General features: G+C 45.5%; 1 protein-coding gene and 1 long non-coding RNA gene across 2 annotated transcripts; both read left to right on the forward strand.

Moving 5' to 3' along the window:
* The first annotated feature begins 74 nt into the window (after positions 1-74).
* Positions 75-13,306, forward strand: LOC310836839. The gene is made up of 4 exons (XR_014560254.1): positions 75-152; positions 1,324-1,402; positions 12,096-12,264; positions 13,120-13,306. It is a non-coding gene; the product is annotated as an uncharacterized lncRNA (long non-coding RNA).
* A 1,551-nt stretch (positions 13,307-14,857) lies between these two features.
* Positions 14,858-18,958, forward strand: LOC310836735 (TLR adapter interacting with SLC15A4 on the lysosome-like). The gene is made up of 2 exons (XM_083722506.1): positions 14,858-15,112; positions 17,690-18,958. The coding sequence occupies exon 2, from the start codon at positions 17,741-17,743 to the stop codon at positions 18,653-18,655; it is 915 nt and encodes a 304-aa protein (XP_083578632.1). The 5' UTR covers positions 14,858-15,112; positions 17,690-17,740; the 3' UTR covers positions 18,656-18,958.
* Positions 18,959-25,712: the final 6,754 nt, after the last annotated feature.

Raw genomic sequence — 25,712 nt, forward strand, 5'->3', positions numbered from 1 at the left:
AAGGCCAGCCCTCACAACGCAGGCCTATACGCTCTCACGTCCTTCCGCCTCCTGGTGGTTGCTCTCTGGCGCCCCCAAGCGCGGCTTGCGAGGAACGGCAGGAGTTTTTTTGTTGTTTGGAGGAAAAGGTTGCGGGAGGGCGCGGGACAACGGTGATTATACCTTGAACCGCTGCAGTAACTATTCCTTGCTCTGTGTGGTAGCTTCACTGCAGAAGAGGTGAGCAATCTGGTGCCCTTCACGGGTGTTGGGTTTTCATCAGCGCCAGCCTGGTATGGCCAGCAGTTGGGGATGATCAGTGAATTGTAGTCTCAAAACTGCCAGACGGCACCAAGTTGGAAGTGACCCAGGGTCATCTAGTCTAGCCCCCTTTTGCAATGCGGGAACCTTAACTGAAGCACCCATTGCAGATGGCTATCCAACTTCTGCTTTAAAGTCTCCAGCGAAGTGGGAACTTGTAATGAATGGGGGAACAGCCACCGCTCTGTGGTAGACCATCCGCTTTGCATGCAGAAGGTCCATAGCTGTCAACCTTCCCTTTTTTGTGTGGGAAATTCCCTTATTCCAGCGCCGTTTCCCACTGCTATCCTGGATTGTTAGATATCCCGTAGACTGTCCCTGGAACAGATAAAGCTGCTGATCCCTTATTTTTGAGGCTGCTAATCCTTTATTTTCAAATCTGAAAGTTGGCAGCTATCAGAACGTCCCTCCAGGCAAGGCTGGGAAGATACTCCTTCCTGACACGTGGGAGAAAGCTGCTGCCAGTCCATGTAAACAGTTCTTAGCTTGATGAGCCAACTGTCTGGCTACCACTGATATAAATAAGGCAGCTAGCTCCCTGTGTCCCTGCTGCCCGAAGGAAGAAAAGACTTATCACCTTTTCTACATGGAACATGTAAGCCCTGGACACTGGGGCACAAAACTGGTATCGCCTCAAACTCTTGCCTTGTGGTCCATTTGCCATAAAGGCTGGCCATTGCTATTCTGCCTTGCCAGGAGTGGAAAAGGTAGAAAACTGAAACACGTAGGCCCATTCCTACTAGAATTGGTCCATGAAACTGCTGTTGATTTTATTTAAGTTATTTATATTAATAAGGCACCTCATTCCACTCCTCTTTCCCTGCCCTGATTCAGGAAGGCTGAGAATTGGGGCTGGTGGTTAGATGACCAGATGCCCACCTTTAAAGATGTGGGGAAGGGGGAAGATTTGTGATGAGCAGCTTCAAGGCTTGGTAGGAGCTGTTGGAGCTGACTTGGAGCTTACATTCACCTCCTAAAGTCAACGAGATCTAATGAAGTGTAGTGTTTTGATTGTTGACCCAGACCAGCTTCAAATCCTTATTCAGCTGTCACCTTGGATCAGTCACTAACCCACCTGACAAGGTTGTTGAGAAGATAAGTGGTGGTAGAACCATGCATGCAAGCCTGGCATATTTGCAAGGGCTGCCACTTGCCTTATAATTAGCAAGTGGAACCTGCAGCAAAATGTGGGGTGCTCCTGTTCAGAATTCTTCCTAGTCTGTCTTGTCATCTTCTAGGATCCTCCATTTCACCCTCACTCAATTTCCTGTTCCCACCCTCTCAACAGTCAGCATTCCTTGTTCCCTGAGCATGCTCAGTTCTCATTAGGCTCTTGGGGGTTCCACCCCCATTAAAGTTTTTTGTACTTCTTAGGGTTCTTCCAAACCTGTAGATATCTCCCGTGTGTGTGTGTGTGTGTGTGTGTGTGTGTTTTAGAGAGAGAGAGAGAGAGAGAGAGAGAGAGAGAAAGAGAGAGAGATACCGATACCCTTTTGGACTATGAAGTATCCACATTCAAATGGTTTTCCTTTTATGAGGATATAAAGTTAAATTTATTTGTTAAGTGTTATCTATCTCAGGGAGGAATGCAGCAAGGCAGATGGTTATGAACATTCATTTTCTACAAGGCATAGATTATGTGTCTTCATCATCATCATCATCATCATCTTCCTAAAACTGCTGTGAGCTAAAAAATGACAATGACCATTTATGCAATTATAGATGAGAATGTAATAATCTATTGTGGGAATACAGGAAGTAGCCTAGTCAAGAATCTAGTAAGACAAAAAGGAAGGAGAAAAGTTTCTGTGTTGCAAGGAGCTTGGAAGGGGAAATGAGCCAACTGTTTGAGGGGTTCTAAATGTTACTGGGTTTGTGCACTCCCATGGAAAAAAAACCTTTTCTAGCCTTCACTGTATACACTGAGTATCTCTAACCAATAGGCTTCCCAGTTCTGCAAGACACATTGTGTACACTCCAGTCAAAATTAAACATTTGTAAGTCTTAATGGTTTCAGTGAAGTAGATCTAAGCACATGTTGGAATATCCCACTGAAATCTAGAAATAATATATATTGTAATTATATTAGCTTTGGCTTAATTTGCTTAAAATGCTTCAACTCTTCCTTTCTGGCTCTGAGCAATTTATTTCTTAATGCAGGTGAACCCCTGCACAGACCATTCTTTTGTGATTAGGCTTCACAATATAATATAAATTTAATGAATAATAAAAAATAATAATTAGGAAATGCTTCTGATTGTGATAATTAGTTACTTAATGTATTTTAGATCACCCTTCAACTGACGTTCCCTGGCAAGCATGAAGTTTACATTAAGATACAGAATAAAATATCAATAAAAACATAAAACTACAATAATATAAAATTAGGCAGGGCAACACACAGCAACAGTTGTATAAAACTCCAGTTCCTAAAACAGTTGTATTATGAACCTCTAAAGCCCAGGGAGAATGGATATGTTTTTAATTGATAGCAAAAAAAGATTTATCCTCAGTGATACCTATCTCCACTGGGAGAAAATTCTACCTGTCTTGAATGTGTGCATTTGTCACATGACAATCAGTATGTGTTCAGACATTTAATAAAATAACATTAGCCTTCATTGATAGCCATAAATCTGCCTCCCTTTTGCAAATGATACTTTTCAGCTAATGGGGTTGAGAGACCAAAATTGTGTAAAGAAGCTTGCATCTGGAGAGAGAGAAAGAGAAAAAGAGAGGGGGGAGGAGGGAGGGAAGGCAAGTGAGCTGTGATTTATTTTACTTAAAGGGATTCCCTTTGGAATGCAGTTGCTGTCTTTGGAGAAAGGATGACGAGTTGTCTGCTTTCAGGAGCCTGCTTGCTTCCAGTTGGTTTTGTTTGTATATCTGTAAATATACAGCTATTATACAATAAATGCCCAGTATTCATTCTCTCTCTCATCCAACTAATCTGAATTCTCCAATGTAACCCTGCCCGGATGTCTCTCCTTTCATGGAAGTTGAGGGTACTTAGCATTGGTGCCAACAGTGGAAAGGAGAAGAAAGCAAGACAATATCTGTGGGATTAGGCTGGAGAACCACCATCATCCAGCATCCTGTTTTAAGAGTGGTTAATCAGATGTCTGTAGGAAATCTGAAAGCAGAACCCAAGTGCAACAACACCCCCCCCCCCCATTTGATTCCCAGTCACTGGTATTGAGAGGCATATCACCTCCAGTGATGGAGGTAGAACATAGCAATTGTTGCTAGTAACTACAGATAATCTTATCCTCTATATAAGATGTCTTTCCTTGGGTGAGTGAATCCAGGTGCAGCAAACAATAGTACTCAAAAGAGAAATCATATTCCAGCAAAGCCCAAGAGCTTCAGCGGGAATTAGAATGATCACAGTGCTAGTTCAAGAGAAGCCCAAAAGAGGGTCATTGGAAAGTAAGGTGAGATCTGAAATATACTCAGAGTCGCAAAGTGATTTCATGCTCTTTATTCAGCTCATAGTGGTGAGGAGGAATGAATGAAAGTCCCCTCAAGGTATCTGCTTTATATACATTATTTACACAATGGACTGCACATGATTGGCTAATTCCGGAATTCTACTGTAAGCCAATCAGGTTGTGGATTCACTTAAATCTGGAGCATGATTGGGTGGTTCCTGCCAACCAATCATACTGCTGCATTGTTCTAGGACCAATCCGACTGCTGCATTCTGAATCCTATTGTTCTAGGACCAATCAGACTGCTGCCTTTTGGATCCTATTGTTCTAGGACCAATCAGACTGCTGCAGTTTGGATCCTATTCGACTCAGTACATAACACCCCTCCCCTCTAAGTTCCAGTCCTGCCCGGGAGGTCGCATTCATAGTCCTCAAGGTACGCTGGCGGCCTACGTGTCTGTTGCGGCCTGTGGTGTTCCCTGGTCCGGTGTTCAGGTTCTGGCTCGTGTTCCAAGGATGCTGGCTGTGATGGGGCTGTTTGGTCTGGCGCAACCGGCTCGCTCAGTCGTGGTTCCGGTTCCGGTGTCCTTTCGGCCTCACGGGTCCTCTCTGTATTTACTGATTCTGCCTCTCCTGCTGGCCCCTGCTGCTCTATGGGCCTCACTGCCCCACTGTTCCCTTGGGACTCCTCTGCCCTTTCCTCCTCCTGGGTTTCTCCCGGGAATCGTCGCCGTATCTGGTCGCAGTGGCGGCGCCAGCATTGCCCTCCATCCGTTAGCACCTCGTACGACACAGGGCCAGTGACCCTGGTGACTGTGGCGGGTACCCATGCTGGGCCTGCCCCAAAATTCTTTGCGTACACTGGGTCCTGGGCCTCGAAGGTCCGGGGGTTCCTGCCTTCCCCCACCACTACCTCATCCTGAGCTCTATCGGGGTGAAGGCGGTCCAATCTGATTGCAAGGCGCCGACCCATTAGTAGTTCAGCGGGGCTCCGGCCAGTCGTTGAGCTGGGGGTGCTGTGCTGTGCTAGGAGGAATGTGGCAAGGCGGTACTCCCAATCCCCTTGCGTCATGCGGCGAAGGGTGTCCTTGGTGGTCCGCACCATGCGTTCTGCTTGGCCATTGGTGGCAGGGTGGAATGGCGCCGAACGGATGTGGCGGATGGCGTTCTGCGCTGTGAAGGTTTGGAATTCTCCTGACGTAAATGCAGTCCCGTTGTCTGAGACGAGAGTGTCAGGGAGCCCGTGGGTTGCAAACAGCCTGCGTAGTACCCGGATGGCTGCGGACGTAGAAGTGGACGGTACCAGTGCGACTTCCAGCCATTTGGTGTAGGAGTCCACCACTATGAAGAATGTTTTCCCCTGAAAGGGGCCAGCGAAGTCCACATGCAGGCGTGACCATGGTGCTCGGGCGGACTCCCAGGACTGGACTGGGGCCCTTGGGGGATCTGGGCGGGATTCTTGGCAGGCCTGGCAGTGTTTGACCCAGGCCTCTATCTCTCCGTCGATCCCCGGCCACCACACATAACTCCTGGCAAGGGCCTTCATTCTTACTACCCCTGGGTGTGTCTCATGTAGGGCTGTGAGGACCCTTTTGCGGAGGGGCTGGGGAACAACAACCCTGCTTCCCCATAAAAGGCACCCCTTGTGGGCCGACAGTTCATGTTTGCGGGTTGTGTAGCCAGCGAATTCTGGCCCAGGCCTGCTGCTGGGCCATCCCCTCCACACCCAGTCCAGGACCCGGGAGATGACCCTATCTTTCTTGGAGTGGTGTGCAACTTCTTGTGCCTGAATGGGGCGGTCGGGAAGCAGCTCCAGGCTCATAACCTCTTGTGCAGGTGCTGGGTCGGGGCCTGTTTCCGGTAGTGGTAGCCTGCTGAGGGCGTCCGCATGGCCCATCGCCTTCCCCGGGCGGTGAATCAGCGCATACTGGTAGCTGGCAAGGAAAATTGACCACCTGAGGACACGAGGAGACAGCACTTGGGGGGTCTGCTTTTCGGGGGCAAACAAGCCAAGCAACGGTTTGTGGTCAGTCACCACGGTGAAGGGCCGCCCGTACAAGAAATCATGGAATTTTTTTACTCCCTTCACAATTGCCAGACCCTCCTTGTCGATTTGTGAGTAGTTCCGCTCGGTTGCGTTGAGTGTCTGGGAAAAGTATGCTACCGGTACCTCTCTCCCATCCGGGAGTTGGTGTCCCAGGACAGCGCCAATGCCATAGGGCGAGGCGTCGCATGCTAGCACCACCGGCAGCCTCTCGTCAAAGTGTGCCAAGACCGAGTTTGAGACAAGCAAGTCCTTGACTGCCTGGAATGCGGCCTCCTGGCGCTGGCCCCACACCCAAGGGGCCCGCTTGTCCAGGAGTCTGTGTAGGGGCTCCGCTACCGCCGCCTTGTGGGGAAGGAAGGAATGGTAAAAGTTCAATAGTCCCAAGAAGGCCTGAAGTTCAGTCTTGCTCTTGGGCGCTGGGGCATCACAAATGGCCCGTACCTTGTCCCCAGTCGGGTGGACCCCTTCTGCGTCCACCATAAATCCCAGAAAGTCCACCTGAGGCACTCCTAGTAGACATTTTTCCCGCTTCACCTTGAGACCCGCTGTCTGGAAACGGTGCAGAACGGTGCGGAGGCGGTCCACAAACTCCTCTGGTGTGGGCCCGGCAATCAACACATCATCGAAGAAGGGGGTGACGCCAGGAATCCCTTTAAGGAGCGAGTCCATTAGATTCTGGAATATGCCTGGTGCCACGCTGACACCGAATTGCAGCCGCTTTACCCTGAACGCTCCTCTGTGCGTCACAATCGTCTGTGCCTCTGCTGTGGCCTCATCTACTGGCAGCTGTTGATATGCTTGGGCCAAGTCCAGCTTGCCAAAAATTTTCGACCCAGCCAGGGTAGCAAGGACATGGCTGACCACTGGCACTGGGTATGCATGGGCCGTGAGGGCCTTGTTTATAGTACATTTGTAGTCTGCGCAGATGCGGACCGAACCATTAGGCTTGACGGGTGTGACGATTGGGGTTTCCCAGGGGGCATTAGGCACCGGCTCCAGCACTCCTTGCTCCACTAGCCGGTCCAATTCCTCGTCTATACGTGGTTTCAGGGCGAACGGGACCCGGCGGGCCTTGAGCCTGACTGGTCGTACTGCGGGGTCAAGCTGTAGAGCAATGGGGGGGCCCGTATACTGTCCCAATTTCCCATCGAAAACCCCTGGAAATTCCTTGCATATAGCGTCCACATCCACTTGTAAGGTAGTGTGGTTCACTCCGGTGATGGCTAGTCCCAGTGGTCCAAACCATGCCAATCCCAGTAAGCTAATGTAGGGGCCCTTGACCACAAGCAAGTCCAGTTGCCGCGTCCGCCCTCGGTATTGCACCCTGAAGGTCCCCACCCCCATTGTGGGGACCTTACGTTTCTGGAAGTCCCGGAGGGTGAATGGGGCCGGCCTGAGTTTGGGACCCCCAGTAGGACACAGTTTCCTTAAGGTCCTTGCCGAGATTATGGATAGATTTGAACCCGTGTCAAGCTCCATGCGGCATGGGGCCCCCTCTATCCGTACCTCTACATAAATTTTCTCTATGTTGGGGTAGGGCAACTGGTATACCTGGAAGTCCGTGAGCTCCGTCGAGTTGCCTTGGTGCGTTGGGCCCCGGGACCTGGGGCTCTTGGATTGGTCATCTGATGCCTGGCGTCGGGTGGGCCGAGCCCGACACACCTGGGCGATGTGTCCCAATTTTCTGCACTGCCTGCACTCTGCATTGCGGAAACGGCAGGTCCTCCTCTCGTGAGTTTCCCCGCAGCTTGCGCAGTTCCCTCCTCGTCGAGGCAGCTGTGGTATGTGGGCTGCTTTAGTGCACTGCTGTACTCGGTGCACCTCCTCCCTGTCAGATCCTGAGTCGTCAGTGAGGTCTTCGTGGTGGACTCTCGGTTGGGATGGCAGGCTCGGCCGTGCCTCTTGCGTCGACCTCTTGGCAGCTTCCGTTGCCAGGGCCTCCTCCAGAGCGACCTGGAACGTTAGGTCCTTCTTAGCGTAGAGTCGTTGTTGCAGTTTCTCATCCCTCAGGCCACCGACGAGGCGGTCACAAAGCATGTTCTCCAGCTCTGAGAAGTTGCAGAACCGGGCGGCTTGGCGGAGAGAGGTCACAAACCCAGTTATGGTTTCCCCAGGGGCTTGCCGCTTTGCATAGAAGGCATTTCGACGAGCCACCACTGAGGGTTGCGGCGAAAAGTGCCCCTTCAGCTGTTCCATTATTGTTTTGTATGGAACAGTAGCGACGTCTTCAGGCGCAAGGAGAGCCCGGGCGATTTCAAACGTCTCCTCTCCGCAGACGCTGAAGAATATCGCCCTCTTCTTGGCGTCTTCTTCATCGGTGACCCCTTTGGCTTCTAGGAGGAAAGTGAAACGGGAGGCGTACGCTTCCCAGTCTCCCGTTGCTGGGTTGAACGGCGAGAAGCTGCTGTCGGTTGCCATTCTGAGTTCCTTGTGTCCCGGAGCTGAAGCCTGGATACACGGTGCGAGGCAGCGGTGCGGCAGGTGGCGGTGCTGCGGTGCTGTGTGTGGCAGTCAGCTCAGCGGGATCCCATCCTCGTCGCCAGTGAAATATACTCAGAGTCGCAAAGTGATTTCATGCTCTTTATTCAGCTCATAGTGGTGAGGAGGAATGAATGAAAGTCCCCTCAAGGTATCTGCTTTATATACATTATTTACACAATGGGCTGCACATGATTGGCTAATTCCGGAATTCTACTGTAAGCCAATCAGGTTGTGGATTCACTTAAATCTGGAGCATGATTGGGTGGTTCCTGCCAACCAATCATACTGCTGCATTGTTCTAGGACCAATCCGACTGCTGCATTCTGAATCCTATTGTTCTAGGACCAATCAGACTGCTGCCTTTTGGATCCTATTGTTCTAGGACCAATCAGACTGCTGCAGTTTGGATCCTATTCGACTCAGTACATAACAAGATCCTTCCTGAGGAACCTTCTGCAAGGGATTAAAACTGACTCAGAATCTCAGCTACAATTGGGGTTGGTAAAGAATTATTGAACTCCCAGAAGTGCAAGCTGGATTTAGAAGAGGCAGAGGAACCAGAGACCAAATTGCAAACATGCGCTGGATTATGGAGAAAGCTAGAGAGTTCCAGAAAGACATCTACTTCTGCTTCATTGACTGTGCAAAAGCCTTTGACTGTGTCGACCACAGCAAACTGTGGCAAGTTCTTAAAGAAATGGGAGTGCCTGATCACCTCATCTGTCTCCTGAGAAATCTCTATGAGGGACAAGAAGCTACAGTTAGAACTGCATATGGAACAACTGATTGGTTCAAAATTGGGAAAGGAGTACGACAAGGCTGTATATGGTGACAGCAGTCACGAAATTAAAAGACGCCTGCTTCTTGGGAGAAAAGCAATGACAAACCTAGACAGCATCTTAAAAAGTAGAGACATCACCTTGCCAACAAAGGTCCGTATAGTAAAAGCTATGGTTTTCCCAGTAGTGATGTATGGAAGTGAGAGCTGGACCTTAAAGAAGGCTGATAGCCGAAGAATTGATGCTTTTGAATTATGGTGCTGGAGGAGACTCTTGAGAGTCCCATGGACTGCAAGAAGATCAAATGTATCCATTCTTAAGGAAATCAGCCCTGAGTGCTCACTGGAAGGACAGATCGTGAAGCTGAGGCTCCAGTACTTTGGCCACCTCATGAGAAGAGAAGACTCCCTGGAAAAGACCCTGATGTTGGGAACGATGGAGGGCAGAAGGAGAAGGGGACGACAGAGGACGAGATGGTTGGACAGTGTTCTCGAAGCTACCAGCATGAGTTTGACCAAACTGCGGGAGGCAGTGGAGGACAGGAGTGCCTGGTGTGCTCTGGTCCATGGGGTCACGAAGAGTCGGACACGACTAAACGACTAAACAACAACAACAACAAAGAATCATTGTGGATGGACACCTGGCTACCTTGGACTCTAAAGTCTTTCAGTTAGTATCTGGAATCAAAAAGATTTGGCTAACCCAAAACAGAAAAACAGACAGTAAAAAGATATCAGGAAAAGAAACTGCAAGTAGTAACAGTCAGCGCTGAAAGTGGGTAACTTAGGGTGGGACCAGCTGCAATCTAGTGAGGGAAAACCTCTTACTATGCAAACTGATGCATTCAGAAGACAGTCTCCATGTGTTCAGGGGAGCTTACTACCAGACCCAGTGCAGGATTACAGATTTATAGACTGTTGTATCCTGTGTTCACATTGTGACCTTCATAGGAGGAAGCCAGCCATGGCAGTTTGTTTAGTCTGGAGATGCAGCTTTTTCAGAGGTATGCAAAATAGAGGTATAGAATGGGAGACACTCTTGTTGACTGTGCACTAGCTGCATTTCAGGACTAGCCCAGCTAGTACTGGAGAACATATTCCCCAGACAAGAGACAAACATATTGGTGACAGCCAGTACTATATAATATGGAATAGTGGGTCACTTGGTGAGGCTCCGTTCAGAAGTCATGGGAGAATACTGTTGTAATGGAGCATTTAGTTGATCTTATAAGGAAACAGCTCCCTGGGAGTGAACAACTAGAAAATGAGGGAAGCATTACCTTGCAAAAATGAGCCTTGGTTAGAAGGAAATGGGAGAGCTTCATAATCAGAAGGGAAACTGCAACTCTATTACTACCTAACTGTGACTAAATCACATTGATAACCAAGTTTTAAAATAGCTTCAAGCCAGTCATCTTGATTTAGGAACACACGTGATCCAAGTTCCCCCTTTTCTACATCCTCAGGATGATACAGGGAACTGGCAGTATTCAAGCACACTAACAATGCCCTTGCCCACATCCTAAATAAATAGTACAGTGGTACCTCGGGTTACATATGCTTCAGGTTACATACGCTTCAGATTACAGACTCCACTAACCCAGAAATAGTGTTTCAGGTTAAGAACTTTGCTTCAGGATGAGAACAGAAATCGTGCTCCGGTGGCACAGCGGCAGCAGGAGGCCCCATTAGCTAAAGTGGTGCTTCAGGTTAAGAACACTTTCAGGTTAAGTACGGGCCTCCGGAACGAATTAAGTACTTAACCCGAGGTACCACTGTATTCACTGCCAGGATGAGTTTTTGCTGCATAACGTGGAGCCCAAATCTTTTCACCTACACAAGGAAAAGTCTTGCTGTACTGTTTAGATACCATTTTGCACCTTCATCTATTCTGCTGCCCTCTCCACTCCACACTAGTCATGCTTGCTGTTTCCCCCTGCTTCATGGTAGGCAGCGGAGCCTGGTCCTTTTAGGGCAGATAGGGCACTGCCCTGTCCCCCTCAACCTGCCTTCTTGCTTGCAAGCTGTCCAGGAGGTGGTTCTGCATGCCACCTTCCTCCTCCTTCGTCTCAGTGCTGCCTTCATAGAACCTAGCAGGGAAGAGGAGGGGAAAGCTAGAACTCATTGGCTCTTTGGCTGTGGCTCCAACTACTCTTGGCCTCCCTGCCTTCCATCCCACCAACCCCAGTGAGCACCAGCCACAATTAGTGGTAGGGCTGCCACTGGTAGTACAGTGGTGCCTCACAAGACGAAATTAATCTGTTCCGTGAGGCTCTTCGTCTTGCGAAGCAAGCCCATTGACAGCTTAGCGGATTAGCGCTATTAGCGGTTTAGCGGCTTTTAGCGATCAGCTGTTAAACAGCTTATCAGCGGATCAGCTGATAAGCGGCTTAGCGGCTTAGGAAAAGGGGAAAAAACCCGCAGGAACTCGCAAGACATTTTCGTCTTGTGAAGCAAGCCCATAGGGAAATTCGTCTTGCGAAGCGCCTCCAGAACGGAAAACCCTTTCGTCTAGCGGGTTTTCCGTCTTGCGAGGCGTTCGTCTTGCGGGGCACCACTGTACTGCAGCAGAAACATTCGAAGTAAACTCATTCTCCATTAGCTGATTCTTATGTAATAAAAACAGCAGCATCTACATGCAAGAGGGAACTATTCACAGGCTTACTATGGGAGCAGGCCTTTTTTCTTTTTGGAAGGAGGAACCCCACCCCCGCACCCCAACCAAACAGCCCAGACTGAGCAAACTCAGTGGGCATTGAATTGACTGTTGAGAGGAAGAAAATGGAAAAGGGAGCAGGGAATGGAGTTTCCTGGAAAAGGATTAGAAATCTGAAAAGGAGCATTGTATGCAGCAACATTTTATTGCAGATCCCACCTGCAAAGACGCTAGACAAATCCCACTCTCTTTCCCTGTCACAATAATCCTTCCAGTCACAGCATATACAAGCCACACACCCCAGCAGCAACTCCCACTTTGCATATAAGAAACACATTGTACTGAGAAGAGTGAAGTGTAACTATTGTTTCAGGAGTCTTCTGTATTCTGCACAGGGCAAAGACAAAAGAACTGGGCACAAACCTAATATCAGAAACAGGAATGCTCAGAAACCGGTGGAAGAATATGACTTCAAAGAGAGACTCCAGCAGGTAAAGGCTGAATTCATCGAGAAGTACAGTTCTGTCACCTGTGGCCTACATCAGGAAAAAAAGTTTTTATTCTACTACAGGTATTAATTGGCTAGTTAGAATGCATGAACATCGAGTCACACTGGGCCAGCCACACTGCTTCGTTTCCAATCAGTGCATATCCTGTAACCTGCTGAAATCTGGTAACTTTTTATACACATGTGCTTTATTTTAGTTCTGTTTTTGTTGTGTAGGTCTTGGCAATAATGTGGTAAAAATAACATACAGTATTCCTCAATAATGAGGAAGCATCACAGAACAAACTAAAGCAGAACGTGTTCACAACTAATGCATGATTAGTGTGCCAAAAACATGTTGCAGAATATACCCACAAAAAAGCACCTGTGTGGACAGGCCCTGAGACTGACTTTAATTGTCATAATCTTCAGTTCTTGCAGTTCATAAACACTCTGACCTCACTGCTTATTCTCTCTCTCTGCTGACTTAGCATTCCTTACATCTGACAAATTAGACCTAGTTGACTAAAGCTTCTGTCACAATAGATCTATTGGTGCTCAAGGTGCCGCAAGACCCTTTGACGTATTTGCAGGAACAAACTAGGCACAGCTACCCCTCTGAAAACAGGAACTGCAGACATTGAGAAATAAAAGTTTCTACATCTGAATCCATTGAAGTTGGAAGTGGCTGAGTAAACTACCAAGGTTTTTGGTCACTGACTTTGTACACAGTTCACACCCCCATAGAAAACATCCATGCGGACCCAGTAACAGAGAGAAATGAGATTTTAGACATTTGTGGTAAAGAACAAAAATGAAGGAATGTAAAGAAATCTGCAGATATGAAATAGAACTAAACCCCCCCTTTTTTTCTTGCTGAACTATGTTTAAGAACAAGTTCAGCTAAGTCATCTGATTCAGGTTATATTTTTAAACTAGGTCTAGAAGTTGGAAAGATGTGCAGATGCTCCAAAAGTTGGATTTATTACGGAAAAGCTTGGAACTAAAGATCAATAAAAATAAGGAAAAAGGCAAGCAAGAAAAGATGAAATATGAAGTTGTCCTCCAAGCTCTGGTGCTTGAGTAAGTAAAATGTAGTAAGTAAGTCTTCCATTATAGTAATGAATTCTGCAGATGGGATATTTATTAATAACTTATTATGTATCTGAAGAAGTGTGCATGCACATGAAAGCTCATACCAAGAACTGACTTAGTTGGTCTTTAAGGTGCTACTGGAAGGAATTTTTTTTTGTTTTTATTATGAAGAAGATTGTGCATAAACAATATGTATAGAAATGTTAACAAACATTTTCCTTACTAACTGTAGGTTTTTCAAATACGCAATTTCATTGTGTAATTTATATTTGGTTATTAGTAGTTTTATGCAGTTCTCTAAAAACAAACATCCATTTATATCAGAAGTGGCTGTACATTGGGTATTTACCGTACATTCAATTGGCTACAGTGGAACCTTGGGTTGTGAACGTGATCCGTGCGGGAGGCACGTTCGCAACCCGCAACATTCATAACCTGCAGTTCCGCGTCTGCACATCCGTGGGTCACAATTCAGTGCTTCTGCGCATGCGCAAAGTGTGATTTAGCATTTTTGTGCATGCGCGAGCGCCAAAACCCAGAAGTAACCCGTTCTGGTACTTCCGGGTTTGGCGCGGTGCGCAACCCGAAATCGCGTAACCTGAAGCGTCTGTAACCCAAGGTACCACTGTATTTACATAGCAACTTGGGAGGTGTGGAGGGGAGAGAGGCGATAACTTCACTAAAATGCTACAATGGCACATTTAACACAGTAGATATACTTTGGACCTTTATGTGTCCATATTGAATATCCACAGTTAAGAACTACAGTGGTACCTTGGTTCTCAAATGCCTTGGTACTCAAATGCCAAAACCTGGAAGTACTGTAAGTATTCTGGTTTTTGAATGATTTTCAGAAGCTGAACATCCAATGCAGCTGTCGGCTATTGTTTCCAGGACACCTGCACGAATCAGAAGCTGCGCCTTGGTTTTTGAACATTTTGGAAGTCAAACGGACTTCCAGAATGGATTAAGTTTGGCGCTTTTGTTTTTGCTATTTATTTTGCATTTTTGTTTTTGAGGCTTTTTCGGTTAATTTGTTTTTGTGACTGTGTGGAACCCAGTTCAGCTACTGATTGATTGATTGACTGATTGATTGTGTGACTGTGGAAATGGATAAAAGCCCCCCAGCCAACCAATGACTATCAGCAGTGCAGGTGAGAATTTTTTTTTTAATCATCTACAATAGTGTCTTATTTATTTTATAGTACAGTACATTGATTATTGCTTTCATTTTATGGATCAATGGTCTCGTTAGATAGTAAAATTCATGTCAAATTGCTGGTTTAGGGGTTGTTTTTAAAAGTCTGGAACAGATTAATTCGTTTTGCATTGCTTTCTATGGGAAAGCGCGCCTTGGTTTTGGAATGCTTTGGTTTTGGAACAGACTTCCAGAACAGATTAAGTTTGAGAACCAAGGTACCACTGTACTGCACACTGGGCTTTCAGGTCCAGCTTCTTGCAGAGGAGAGCAATGAACTAAGTTCACTTTCGTTATTGTCTGGTTCCCATTTCCATGGACTTACGAAATTACTCAAGTAGCAACCGTCACTTGGAGAATATGAGTTTTGTTTGGCTTGTTGCCTAATACTCCTTTGCATTAAAAAATAATAATCATATCCTCTTTGGGGTATGTTGTCACTGGAGGTTAGATCACATATTTTTTCCATGAGGGTTGCATTCTGCACTAGAAGAAAAGGGGAACAGGATAGCTCACTAGACAGTTAGTACTCAGAGGATCTTTGAAGAAGGTAGAGACTAAGGAATCCTCTGCCTCCAGCTTTGCTTCTGTTTACATTACTGATTTTACAGAGCATGTAATTCTCGTCTTCCTGCAAAGGTATGTTGTGTACTTTTATCACTATTTATTCTATTATTATTATTTTTTAAAACCAAACATTTCTTGTACTTACAGTGCAACACTTCTGTTCAGAAGAATGTCCCCACTTTTCCAATGGATTTTACTCTCTGGCCATTTGATTTAGTTTGGTAATTTCATCTGCTAAATTGTGTTTATGTTTGTACTTTTGTACACAAATTGCAGTGGCAAATGGCTGATGCATATGTGTGTGTGCATGCTTTTTCCTGACAAGTGTGTTTAGGACGGCAGCTTTCAACATCTCAAGGTTGCGATTCTATGCTCATTTCTAATTTTGAGCATAAGTGCTGCTTCATTATTTTTAATAATCAGTTACACATATTCCTTTGTAGATGTGTAACTGTATCACAGGAATATGAATTGGTTTGATTTGCAGCTAAGATTCAGTTTGGAGCTAAGATTGCTGCTTCATATGTTCATCAATGAGAATCTTTTCCCCCTTTGGCTTTGTATGCATATTTTAAAATGTATACCGGTACATACTTTTAAAAAATCCTGTGAATTGTAGTTTGTTATGTGTGCTAAGAGATGTTGGGAGACCACTAGTCCCCTCACAGAGCTACAATTCCCAGAGTTTCCTGGCAGTGGGATTTATAGTTAACCTTCTCTGGGAATTGTCGTTCTGTGAGGGGAACAGTTGTGCCTTAACAAACTCCCAGTTCCCTTAACAAACCACAGTTCCCAGGATTCTTTGGGGGAAGCCATGACTGTTTAATGTGGCAAGATACTGATTTATATGTATAGTGTAGATGGGGCTTAAAAGTATTTTGATTTATGGATGAGAAACTGGGCAGAATCTGACGTTTCATTTATTTATTTAGTTGCTTATATTTTTATATCCCACCTTTTTTCTATTCCTTTCTTGAGAAGCCCAAGTTCAAGTCCTGCCATGGCCCACAGCGTGGTTTGGGCAAACTGAATATTTCTGGCCTCACTTTCCACAGCTGATTTCTTTTTAAGGGAACTATTGTGACTTACCTTGCAAGGCTGTGGTAAAGGTGAATAAGACAAGACAGCAGATGTGATATTTGCACTGATGGTTTCCCCCTAGTTTTCTTCACTGTTTTTAAGGTTTACACTTGACCAACAGTAAAGCAAAGGTAAAGGGACCCCTGATCATTAGGTCCAGTCGTAACCGACTCTGGGGTTGTGGTGCTCATCTCGCTTTATTGGCCGAGGGAGCCACTTCTGGTGAACGAGAACAGTGCACGGAAACACCGTTTACCTTCCCGCCAGAGCGGTACCTATTTACCTACTTTCACTTTGACGTGCTTTCGAACCGCTAGGTTGGCAGGAGCAGGGACCGAGCAATGGGAGCTTACCCTGTCGAGGGGATTCAAACCACCAACCTTCTGATCAGCATGTCCTAGGCTCTGTGGTTTAACCCACAGCGCCACCTGCGTCCCTTTGACCAACAGTAGCTGGGTATAAAGGCGGCAATCCTTTACTTTAATGGGAGTAAGCCCCATTGAACTCAGTGGGACTTACTTCTGAGTGCAAATGTATAGGGTCATGCTGTAAACTATTGTAAGATGCAGTTGATGTCTACTGCTGTTTCCCCTGGGGTGTTAAGAAGATCCCAGGGAAAATTCTGTCAATTGTCCTGGGCAGAAAGAGTTGGGGGAAAGCAATGTTCTCCAACCTGGCATCCTGCCCCAAAGTTTTTGGACAGCAGCTATTGTCAGCCCCATCCAGCATGGCCAATGCTTAGCTTAGAGGTAATGTGAGTCAGAGCCCAACAGCATTTAGGAAGCAAGTGGGTTAGGAAAAGCTGCTGTAGAGCATTTTGCTGCTTGAGTTCACCTGCATGCTGCAGGACTGGGGAAAATGTTTGTTTATTTTATATTATTTATTGAAAAATAAAAAGTACATAATCACAAGTACAGAGAGTAAGATAAGACACAAAGAAGAAGAAGAAATAGTACCCATGTAAAAAACAAAACAAAACAAAACAGAAAAATAAATTGTATACATTACAAAAAGAAAAAAAAAGTGTTATTGTAGTTAACCAGACCTTAATCAACCTAATATGGTATTTATAAAAATGAATTCTAAGTATCATTAAATTTGTTCATGGCAAGTCTATGTTTGTTTGCAACTTGTTCATGTGTAGTGAGTTTGCACATACCTTTAATCCAATCATGGAAAGGATCCACATTTTCATTTTTTCCAGTTCACCAATACCTGTCTTTTTGCTGCAGTAAGGCTGCAGCATATTGTCCCTTTGTTAAATTCCATGTATTGGGTAAATAATTCAAAAGGATATTTTCCTCTGCAAATTTCAGATTTTTCTGTACAGTTGTGTTGATTGTCTCTATTACCTTCCACTAAAATTTTATCAATATAGGACATTGTACAAACATATGTTTTAGAGAAGCATTATCCCTGTTACATCTCCTGGAGCTATATGTCTTAGATAGTCGTTTCATAAACAAGCGTAATGGAGTCGAGCCCAGGAAGTTCTAAATGTTATCTTTTGTTGTATGAGTCTTAATTTCCAAAATGACTTCATCTGCCCCTCACTTTTTTGTTTTAAAGGAATATTATCTACACCACGAATTCGACAGCCTGCTTCAATTCTCAGCCACAATGCTAGCAGAAAGCATCCTCATCAACGTTGCCTACCAAGAGGAATGGCCAGACAAGACCCACCAATCCCAGACGCTAAGAGAAGTTGGAGAAGACCCCTGGCAAAAGCAGTTTAAGGATACAGATGCAAACGGAGACTTTTGTACAGAATCCAAGAATGAGTCTGCAGAGAAGGTGGCATTGATGTGCTGCGACAAGGAAAGAGGCCAAGAAGTTCCCCAGCAGAATTTTCTACAAAAGTCACCTGCAAGAAGATGCAACAATATCCCCCAGTCAACTCCTCAGTGCATACCAAGACAAGAGCAACACTGTGAAAACAAGTTGGATTTGTATAGATCTTGGTCGGGCCAAAGCCTTTACCAGAACTATCCTGATCTGCATATCGGAGGAGATCACATAGCTGACCATACGTGTGATTCAGGTTGCATCATGGACCAGACCTATGATGGACTGTCTGCTGGCCCTGTTTTGTTCTCAAAAGATATCCCGTTAGGACATTCACCTCTAAATGAACCTGTGTTGAAATCCAAGTCTGTCAAGTTCTGGCATGGAGAAGAGGTTGGGGAGAAAAGCATGACTTTCCACAAGCAGCCTCTTTCAAACTCCATACTCAACAACTACATGGAGGCAGAAGTCCAGGAACTTTATAAGCAGTTTTTGGAAGAAAAGCTGACCAGGTGCAGTTCCTTAACTCACTTCCTGACATCGAATATGCTGGTGAATAATATCAGTGAGGTGAACATCCAGCTGCCTCATGAAAAACATGGTGAAGCATCCAAAGCAACACAAACTCTTTTCCATTCCTTAGCTCGGCTTGGTTTGCAAAACACTGGCAGTGGAAACAGCAGTGAATTTAGCACTCCAAATTTACAAATCTCAACACCACATTGCAGAAGGAAGCCCTCTGTGATGTAGTATGCATCATGACAGAAATACATGGTAGAACTGTTGATTTGTAAATACCGTTTGGTTTAAACAAATTAGCCTTTAAGGTAGCAAAGGGCTCTTGCAACAAAACCAGCAACAGGCTGACAATCACTGCCTGTTTGGTGCTGAATCTCCAACCATTGTACCCTGGCCATTGAAAATGAGCTTGTGATACAAGCAGAAACTAGTTACACTACTGGAGTTTTCAAACAAAACCTCTGCATAGCCTATTAATGGTTGATTGTAAGCTGCTATGGAATTTCAGTGCTATTAAACATCTGCTTTATACCATTTATTGTTATCCAACTGAGATTTCTTATAAAACCCAGCTTCTAACATTCCCTGTTTGCATGTTACTTCTGTCTATGAAAGTGATTTATAATTATAGGGCCCTTCCAGACATCCTTTTTTGCCCTTTCCTGATGGTACCTTGGCAGTTATATGCAACCCTACTTTTAATACTGTAAAAGTTTTGGGGAGGACATACTGCTTTGTTTCCAACTGGTGCATATCTTGTAACTTTCTGCTGAAATCCTGTAATTTTTTTTATACCACAAATGATCCAGTTTATTCTTTGTCCTGCTTTTCTTAGGCTATAGTGCAAGAATGCCCCTCCAGATAGAGGAAAGATCACAGAACAGCTTATAAAGCGGAATGAGGTGTTGATGGTCTAGTATAAATCTACCATTAGGTAAAGGTAAAGGGACCCTTGACCATTAGGTCCAGTCGTGACCAACTCTGGGGTTGCGGCGCTCATCTCGCTTTATTGGCCGAGGGAGCCGGCGAACAGATTCCAGGTCATGTGGCCAGCATGACTAAGCCACTTCTGGAGAACCAGAGCAGCACACGGAAACGCCGTTTACCTTCCCACTAGAGCGGTATATATTTATCTACTTGCACTTTGACATGCTTTTGAACTGCTAGGTTGGCAGGAGCAGGGACCGAGCAACGGGAGCTCACCCCGTCGCGGGGATTCGAACTGCCGACCTTCTGATTGGCAAGTCCTAGGCTCTGTGGTTTAACCCACAGCACCACCCGCGTCCCCAAAAATCTACAATTAGTCACTGTTATATCACTAATATGTTTCAGAATGCATCCTTAAGATATACTAGTCTTTAGGAGCCCTTGTAATGTACATAGTGTTTTGAAGAATACAAGAAACCAGGGTTCTGCCCTGAAGTACCTACAATCTAAAATTCAATATAGGAAAGGCAACAAAAAGTAGGGGAAGGTGATGGAGGCAGGGGTAAATGTGAAGAGTATTGGTTCACTTCAGTTACGGATACTCACAGCATTATAGACTGAGAGGCTGTGCCACAGGAAGGCTCATTCAAATAAAGCTACTTCTAGATGTAAATGTTTTACTAAGGATACCCCAGCAGGTTGATTGGGTGAGTTTCCCAGGGGGTTTTAAGGATGGCAGATAGGACACCCTTCTACTCACAGATCTTTCTCTGTCCTCTGCAAACCTCTCCTCCTGCAGCTGCATGGTGTGTGGCAGGGATGTGATTTCAGTCCAGTAGGTTTTAAAAACAGTCTTGCTTAGGGCATCTGGATTTGAGGGAGATGATTCTAGGTGGACTTTGGAAGCAGTCATTGCTGCCAGTTTTCACTTCATTTGTGTTATGGAAAGTCATAATGGAACTTTCCCAAGAAGCCCCAATGTGCTTACATATAAATAAATCCGAATTGTTCTACTGAAATACCCACACTTCCCCATCATGACATGTTCAAATATATATTTATGGAACAATTGGACTGCTTAAGGTCTTGTGATCTTTGCAGAAAAGCAGAGGAACAGAAACAAACCGGGACTTCTCCTTTCCATAGCTGATTTTGACATGCCATATTCTTGTCACTGTGGAAATCCTTTTTATAGAGCTTTTCTGCCCTTGAAATGCAAACCTTTTTCTCCATTGGGCAGTATTTAGTGAGGATGTAATCTTTCTGGGCACTGTGACAAAACAGCTGCTGGGAAGTGTTGTAGGTTAGTGATAGCAGAGGTGAATTTAGGGCAGCATGACCAGGGCACTGTGCTGAGGGAGAGCCTTCCTGTACAAAGCCCTGTAAGTGCTTGCCCAGCTTTAGGGAGAAGACAGGAGGATCAGATCTTCTGCTCCTCCTTCCCCAAACCTGGCACCTTGCTTACCTGGTAGGGCTAGGCGATATCTGGTTTTCAACTTTGCAATATATCACCAGCTAAACATTGTGATATACGGTACCAATATATTATATCGTCTGAAATAAGGATGGAGACATTGGCTGGTTCCACGGTTTCCCCCGCATTGTGATTTTGGCATAACACACACACATCATGATTCACAATATATTGCCAGGTCAAAAATTATGAAACCGATATTATGATATGGACTTCAAACCAGTTTTGGACAATGTATTTACTGTATTTTTTGCTCTATAAGTCTTACTTTTTCCCTCCTAAAAAGTAAGGGGAAATTTGTGTGCGTCTTATGGAGCGAAGGCAGGCTGCGCAGCTATCCCGGAAGCCAGAACAGCAAGAGGGATCGCTGCTTTCACTGTGCAGCGATCCCTCTTGCTGTTCTGGCTTCTGAGATTCAGAATCTTTTTTTCCTTGTTTTCCTCCTCCAAAAACTAGGTGCGTCTTATGGTCTGGTGCGCCTTACAGAGCGAAAAATGCGGTATATATTGCCCAGCCCTATTATCTGGTTTTGGGAAGGCGGTACAAGAGGTAGGGGTGTGTGTAAAATTTTGGCTTTGCACACGGCACCATATTGCCAAGGTCTGCCGCTGGTGCTAGAGCATTTGCTTTGCAATTGCCTGAGGTTCATTCTTCTGCATTTCCTGATAGGGGTGGAAATGTCCCCTGTCCAAAATCCTGGAGAGCAGCTGTCAGTCACTGAGACTATACTGAGCTAGATGGACATTACTGGACTTGGTATAATGCAGCTTCCTATATTCCTAGCTGGTATTCTGATTGTGCATCCAAAAAATTGATCTATGGCTGGATGATGCATTTCTGGCCATATGTTTTAAAGGGGAGGACCATAGATCCTTATAACGTTTTTAGCACAGGTTTGGGAGAATTTTAAGAAACATACAGTACAAGAACTGCAAAGTTGAATAATTCCTGATCTTAATGGATGAAAGAATGTTGAGCATGTTAAAGAGAGAAATGGAAGTTCCATAAGGACTGATTCAATAACCAAGAAACCACTTTTAAGGGTCACAAGTTATAGAAGAAAAGTAGGTTAAAAAAAGTTTTGTTTTATTAATTTCTTCACTCAAAATATTGATTAAATGGACTTTAGCAGGTAGATGATACAAAATATACCCCTACATCAGAGTAAGCCTCAATAAACCCATTGACCCTTGTTTCCTTCTAGATTGCCAGTCTGGCTGAGATTTATTTACTTACTTAAGGTATTTGTATATCGCTTTTCAGGCAGACCTCACAAAGTGGTTCACGCTCCAAATAGAGGTGGATGTTCCCTTATAAAGTAGAGCAGGAGGTTACTACCTTATGCTGTCCTTTGTACGTGGCTGGAATTACTACCAATCCTAGGACTGGGAAATTTTATCTGGTTTAAGTCCTTAATTTCATTATTGTCATGGCCAATGAACTTGGGCCTCCTCTGTCTTGTTGATCTCTCCATTGATGAGTGTAACAGAAGTCCCCGTATCTATTTCTATGGCTACTGGATGATTATTGGACAAAACAACTATTTTATAAGGCTCCACTATTTTTTCCTTTACACAGTAAACAGTGTGGACCTCCTCATGTGCTTCCTTTCCCTCTTCCTCCTATAAATGATAGGATTTTTGTTTTCTTGCCTGACTCTTGCCCGGACTTGGTTGTGCAACCAAATATCTGCCTTGATTGTGCTCTCTTGCTAAATGCCCAGTTTTCCTGCATTTCTATCATTGGGACATTTTGTGTCTATAGAGGATGAATGCATTCCACAATGACAACACCACTCCAACTCTGTGCTTCTGTTAAGGTCTGTGCACTTGGTTTATAGACTCATGTTGAAAGCCTTTATTTTCAAGATGCAAGTATTGCAAATATCTCACTGCTGCATCCATGGTTCTTGCCACCTTATAGCTTTGTCCCAGGTCAGGTCCCAAATCAGCCTATCATTGCTTTGGAATTTAAATATCTCCAATCTGACACACAAATCTCATCCTCTCCTCCAGAACACCCTCTCTAAGCCGGCCAGAAGCTTTCATACTTTAATACTCTAATTTACTGGGAACATTTAGGGGACTTGCCTGCTCCCCCTAGTCCACCAAGCACGCACCACTGGTTTACTGGTGAGCAGTCTAATAGAGAATAACATAGGAAAATGAAAGCAACCACAAAAACAAGCTAAAGGGTGAAGCCTTAGCTCCAACATATAATAACAAGACACAATATTTAATTCTATGATGTGGCTCTGGATCCATTCCAATCTGGCTTCTGCTCTGGTCATGGGACCGAGACGGCTCTGGTCACCCTAACAGATGATCTCCGTAGGCAGCTGGATCGAGGCGGGTCGGGGCTGCTGATTCTTTTAGACCTGTCAGCAGCCTTCAACACGGACTCCTGGACCACTGCCTCGCTGATGTGGGGATCCAGCCCACAGTCCTTCAATGGCTGTGCTCGTTTCTCTCTGGTCAGGGACAGAGGGTGGCGCTTGGGGGGGAACGGTCATCGTGCCACCCTTTGGTGCGATACTCTTCTCAATGCTTTTCAACATCTTTATGCGGCCCCTCGCCCAGCTTGTCCGGAGTTTTGAGTTGGGCTGCCATCAGTATGCTGATGACACCCAACTCTATCTGTTGATGGATGGCCATCCTGACTCGGCCCCAGACACACTGATCAGATGTTTGGAAGCTGTGGCTGGATGGTTACGTAGGAGCCGGTTGAAGTTAAATCCTTTGAAGACAGAGGTTCTTTGGCTGGGCCTGGACGATATGGGATTGGGGGGGCAACACCCATCTCTTGCGGGGGCGCAATTAGTGCCAGCACCGTCCGTCAAGAGTTTGGGTGTAATCTTCGACACCTCCCTTTCCATGGAGGTGCAGATTGCAGCTATAACAAAGGTGGCATTTTTTCATCTCCACCAAGCTAAGCAGTTGGTTCCTTACCTCTCTCGCCCTGACCCAGCCACTGTGATCCACACGACAGTCACCTCCAGACTGGATTATTGTAACTCACTCTACGTGGGGCTGCCCTTGAGACTGACCTAGAAGCTCCAGCAGGTGCAAAATGCCGTGGCGAGACTCCTTACAGGGTCCTCACTGCGGGATCACATTTACCCAGTGCTATACCAGCTGCACTGGCTCCCGGTGGAGTACAGGATCAGGTTTAAGGTGCTGGTTTTAACCTTTAAAGCCCTATACGGCCTAGGACCCTCATACCTACGGGACCTCCTCTCTTGGTATGTCCCACAGAGGACCTTACGGTCTTCAAACAAAAACATCTTGGAGGTCCAGGGCCACAGGGAGGTTAGGCTGGCCTCAATCAGAGCCATGGCTTTTTCGGCTGTGGCTCCGATCTGGTGGAATGCTCTGTCACAAGAGACTAGGGCCCTGCGGGACTTGACATCTTTATACAGGGCCTGCAAGACAGAGCTGTTCCACCAGGCCTTTGGCCAAGGCACAGCCTGACCCCCTCCTTTGGTAATCCTCACAGAACTTTAGCCCAATGGTTGCCATTAATTTGATTTGAACTGATTTTATAATGAATTGATTTTAGAATGCTGTTATTACTTTACTGTTGTTAGCCGCTCTGAGCCCGGCTTCGGCTGGGGAGGGCAGGATATCTTCTTCTTCTTCTTCTTCTTCTTCTTCTTCTTCTTCTTCTTCTTCTTCTTCTTCTTCTTCTTCTTTACTGCATTCAGCCAACCTGCTTATGCAGGTTGCCACTATTTCCCCCCTTAGCACTGAGATTTGCAGAGTATACTCCATGGAAGGGGGAAACTGTGGAACAGTCAAGAACATCTATACTTGGCCCTGCCTTGTTTTGTTTTTTAAATGACACAGTGCAAGGCCATTTTGATCAGGTATAGATTATCAAATGAGCTAACAAAGATCTTGCCTTAGGACTTGTGATTACCAGTGCTTTTTTTCTAAAAAAATGTTTAGGGGTGACTCAAGAAAATCACCATTTTATAGTTCAAATTGGGAAAAATAAATATAGTAAATGGACTAAAGTACAAAGATTCACAAAATGTTTAGGGGTATGCGTACCCCTGCGTCCCCCCCAGAAAAAAGCACTGGTGATTAGCATAATAACTGCACCAGGCTGGTGCTGGTGGTGTTGCTAAAATGTAATTTATGTATGTGCTTGATTTGCTTAGCAAAAAAGTTCCTTAAGTGATTTGTTCTGTCGCCCAGCAAATTTCAAGTGGTCTGCAATTTAAAATAAAGCACACTCTTTTGAACAACCCCATTTATTTTGCAGAAGCAGATGTGGTTTTGAAACACAAGAGGGCAGCCAACGACAATCCAAAAGAAATTCCATCCCCTTTTATTTCAGTGTTTTTTTTCTCCCAAAAGGAAGGCAATATACATACCAGCTAGGATCTAAATTCAATTAGTTCCAGTCCTGCCCAGAGCTTGGAGAGTTCATTTTAAAAAGGACCTACTTCTAGTCCAAGTCCAATATGTCCAAAAAGGAATTCCAGTACACATTCAGCTATTGATCTGCCCTGAATTTTCCAGTACTGTATTCAATTTGATTTGCTGGTCCTGAGTTCTGTCACAAGAGAGAAAAAACCTTCAGTTTCTCCACCACATGCACAAGCTGTTCTGCAACCCCAGAATGATAGTTTGTGCGTGTGATTGTGTGTGTCTTCTAAACAAACAGACCAGAGCACCACGCTGCTACCAAAGACCCTTCTTCGATCAGTGCAAAGGTCCATCAAATTTCCAACAGTGGCCAGTCAGATACCTCTCTGGGAAGCTCACATACAATGGCACAACAATCTCCTCCATTGTTTGTCCCCAGGTTCTAGCAACCAGGGTCTGCGTCTGATCCTGGAAGCTCCATTTACCTGTAAGGGCCAGTCGCCAGTGTGGGGCA

The sequence above is a fragment of the Podarcis gaigeae genome (genome assembly GCF_964106915.1).
Source record: "Podarcis gaigeae genome assembly, chromosome: Z".
Taxonomy (NCBI): Eukaryota; Metazoa; Chordata; class Lepidosauria; order Squamata; family Lacertidae; genus Podarcis; species Podarcis gaigeae.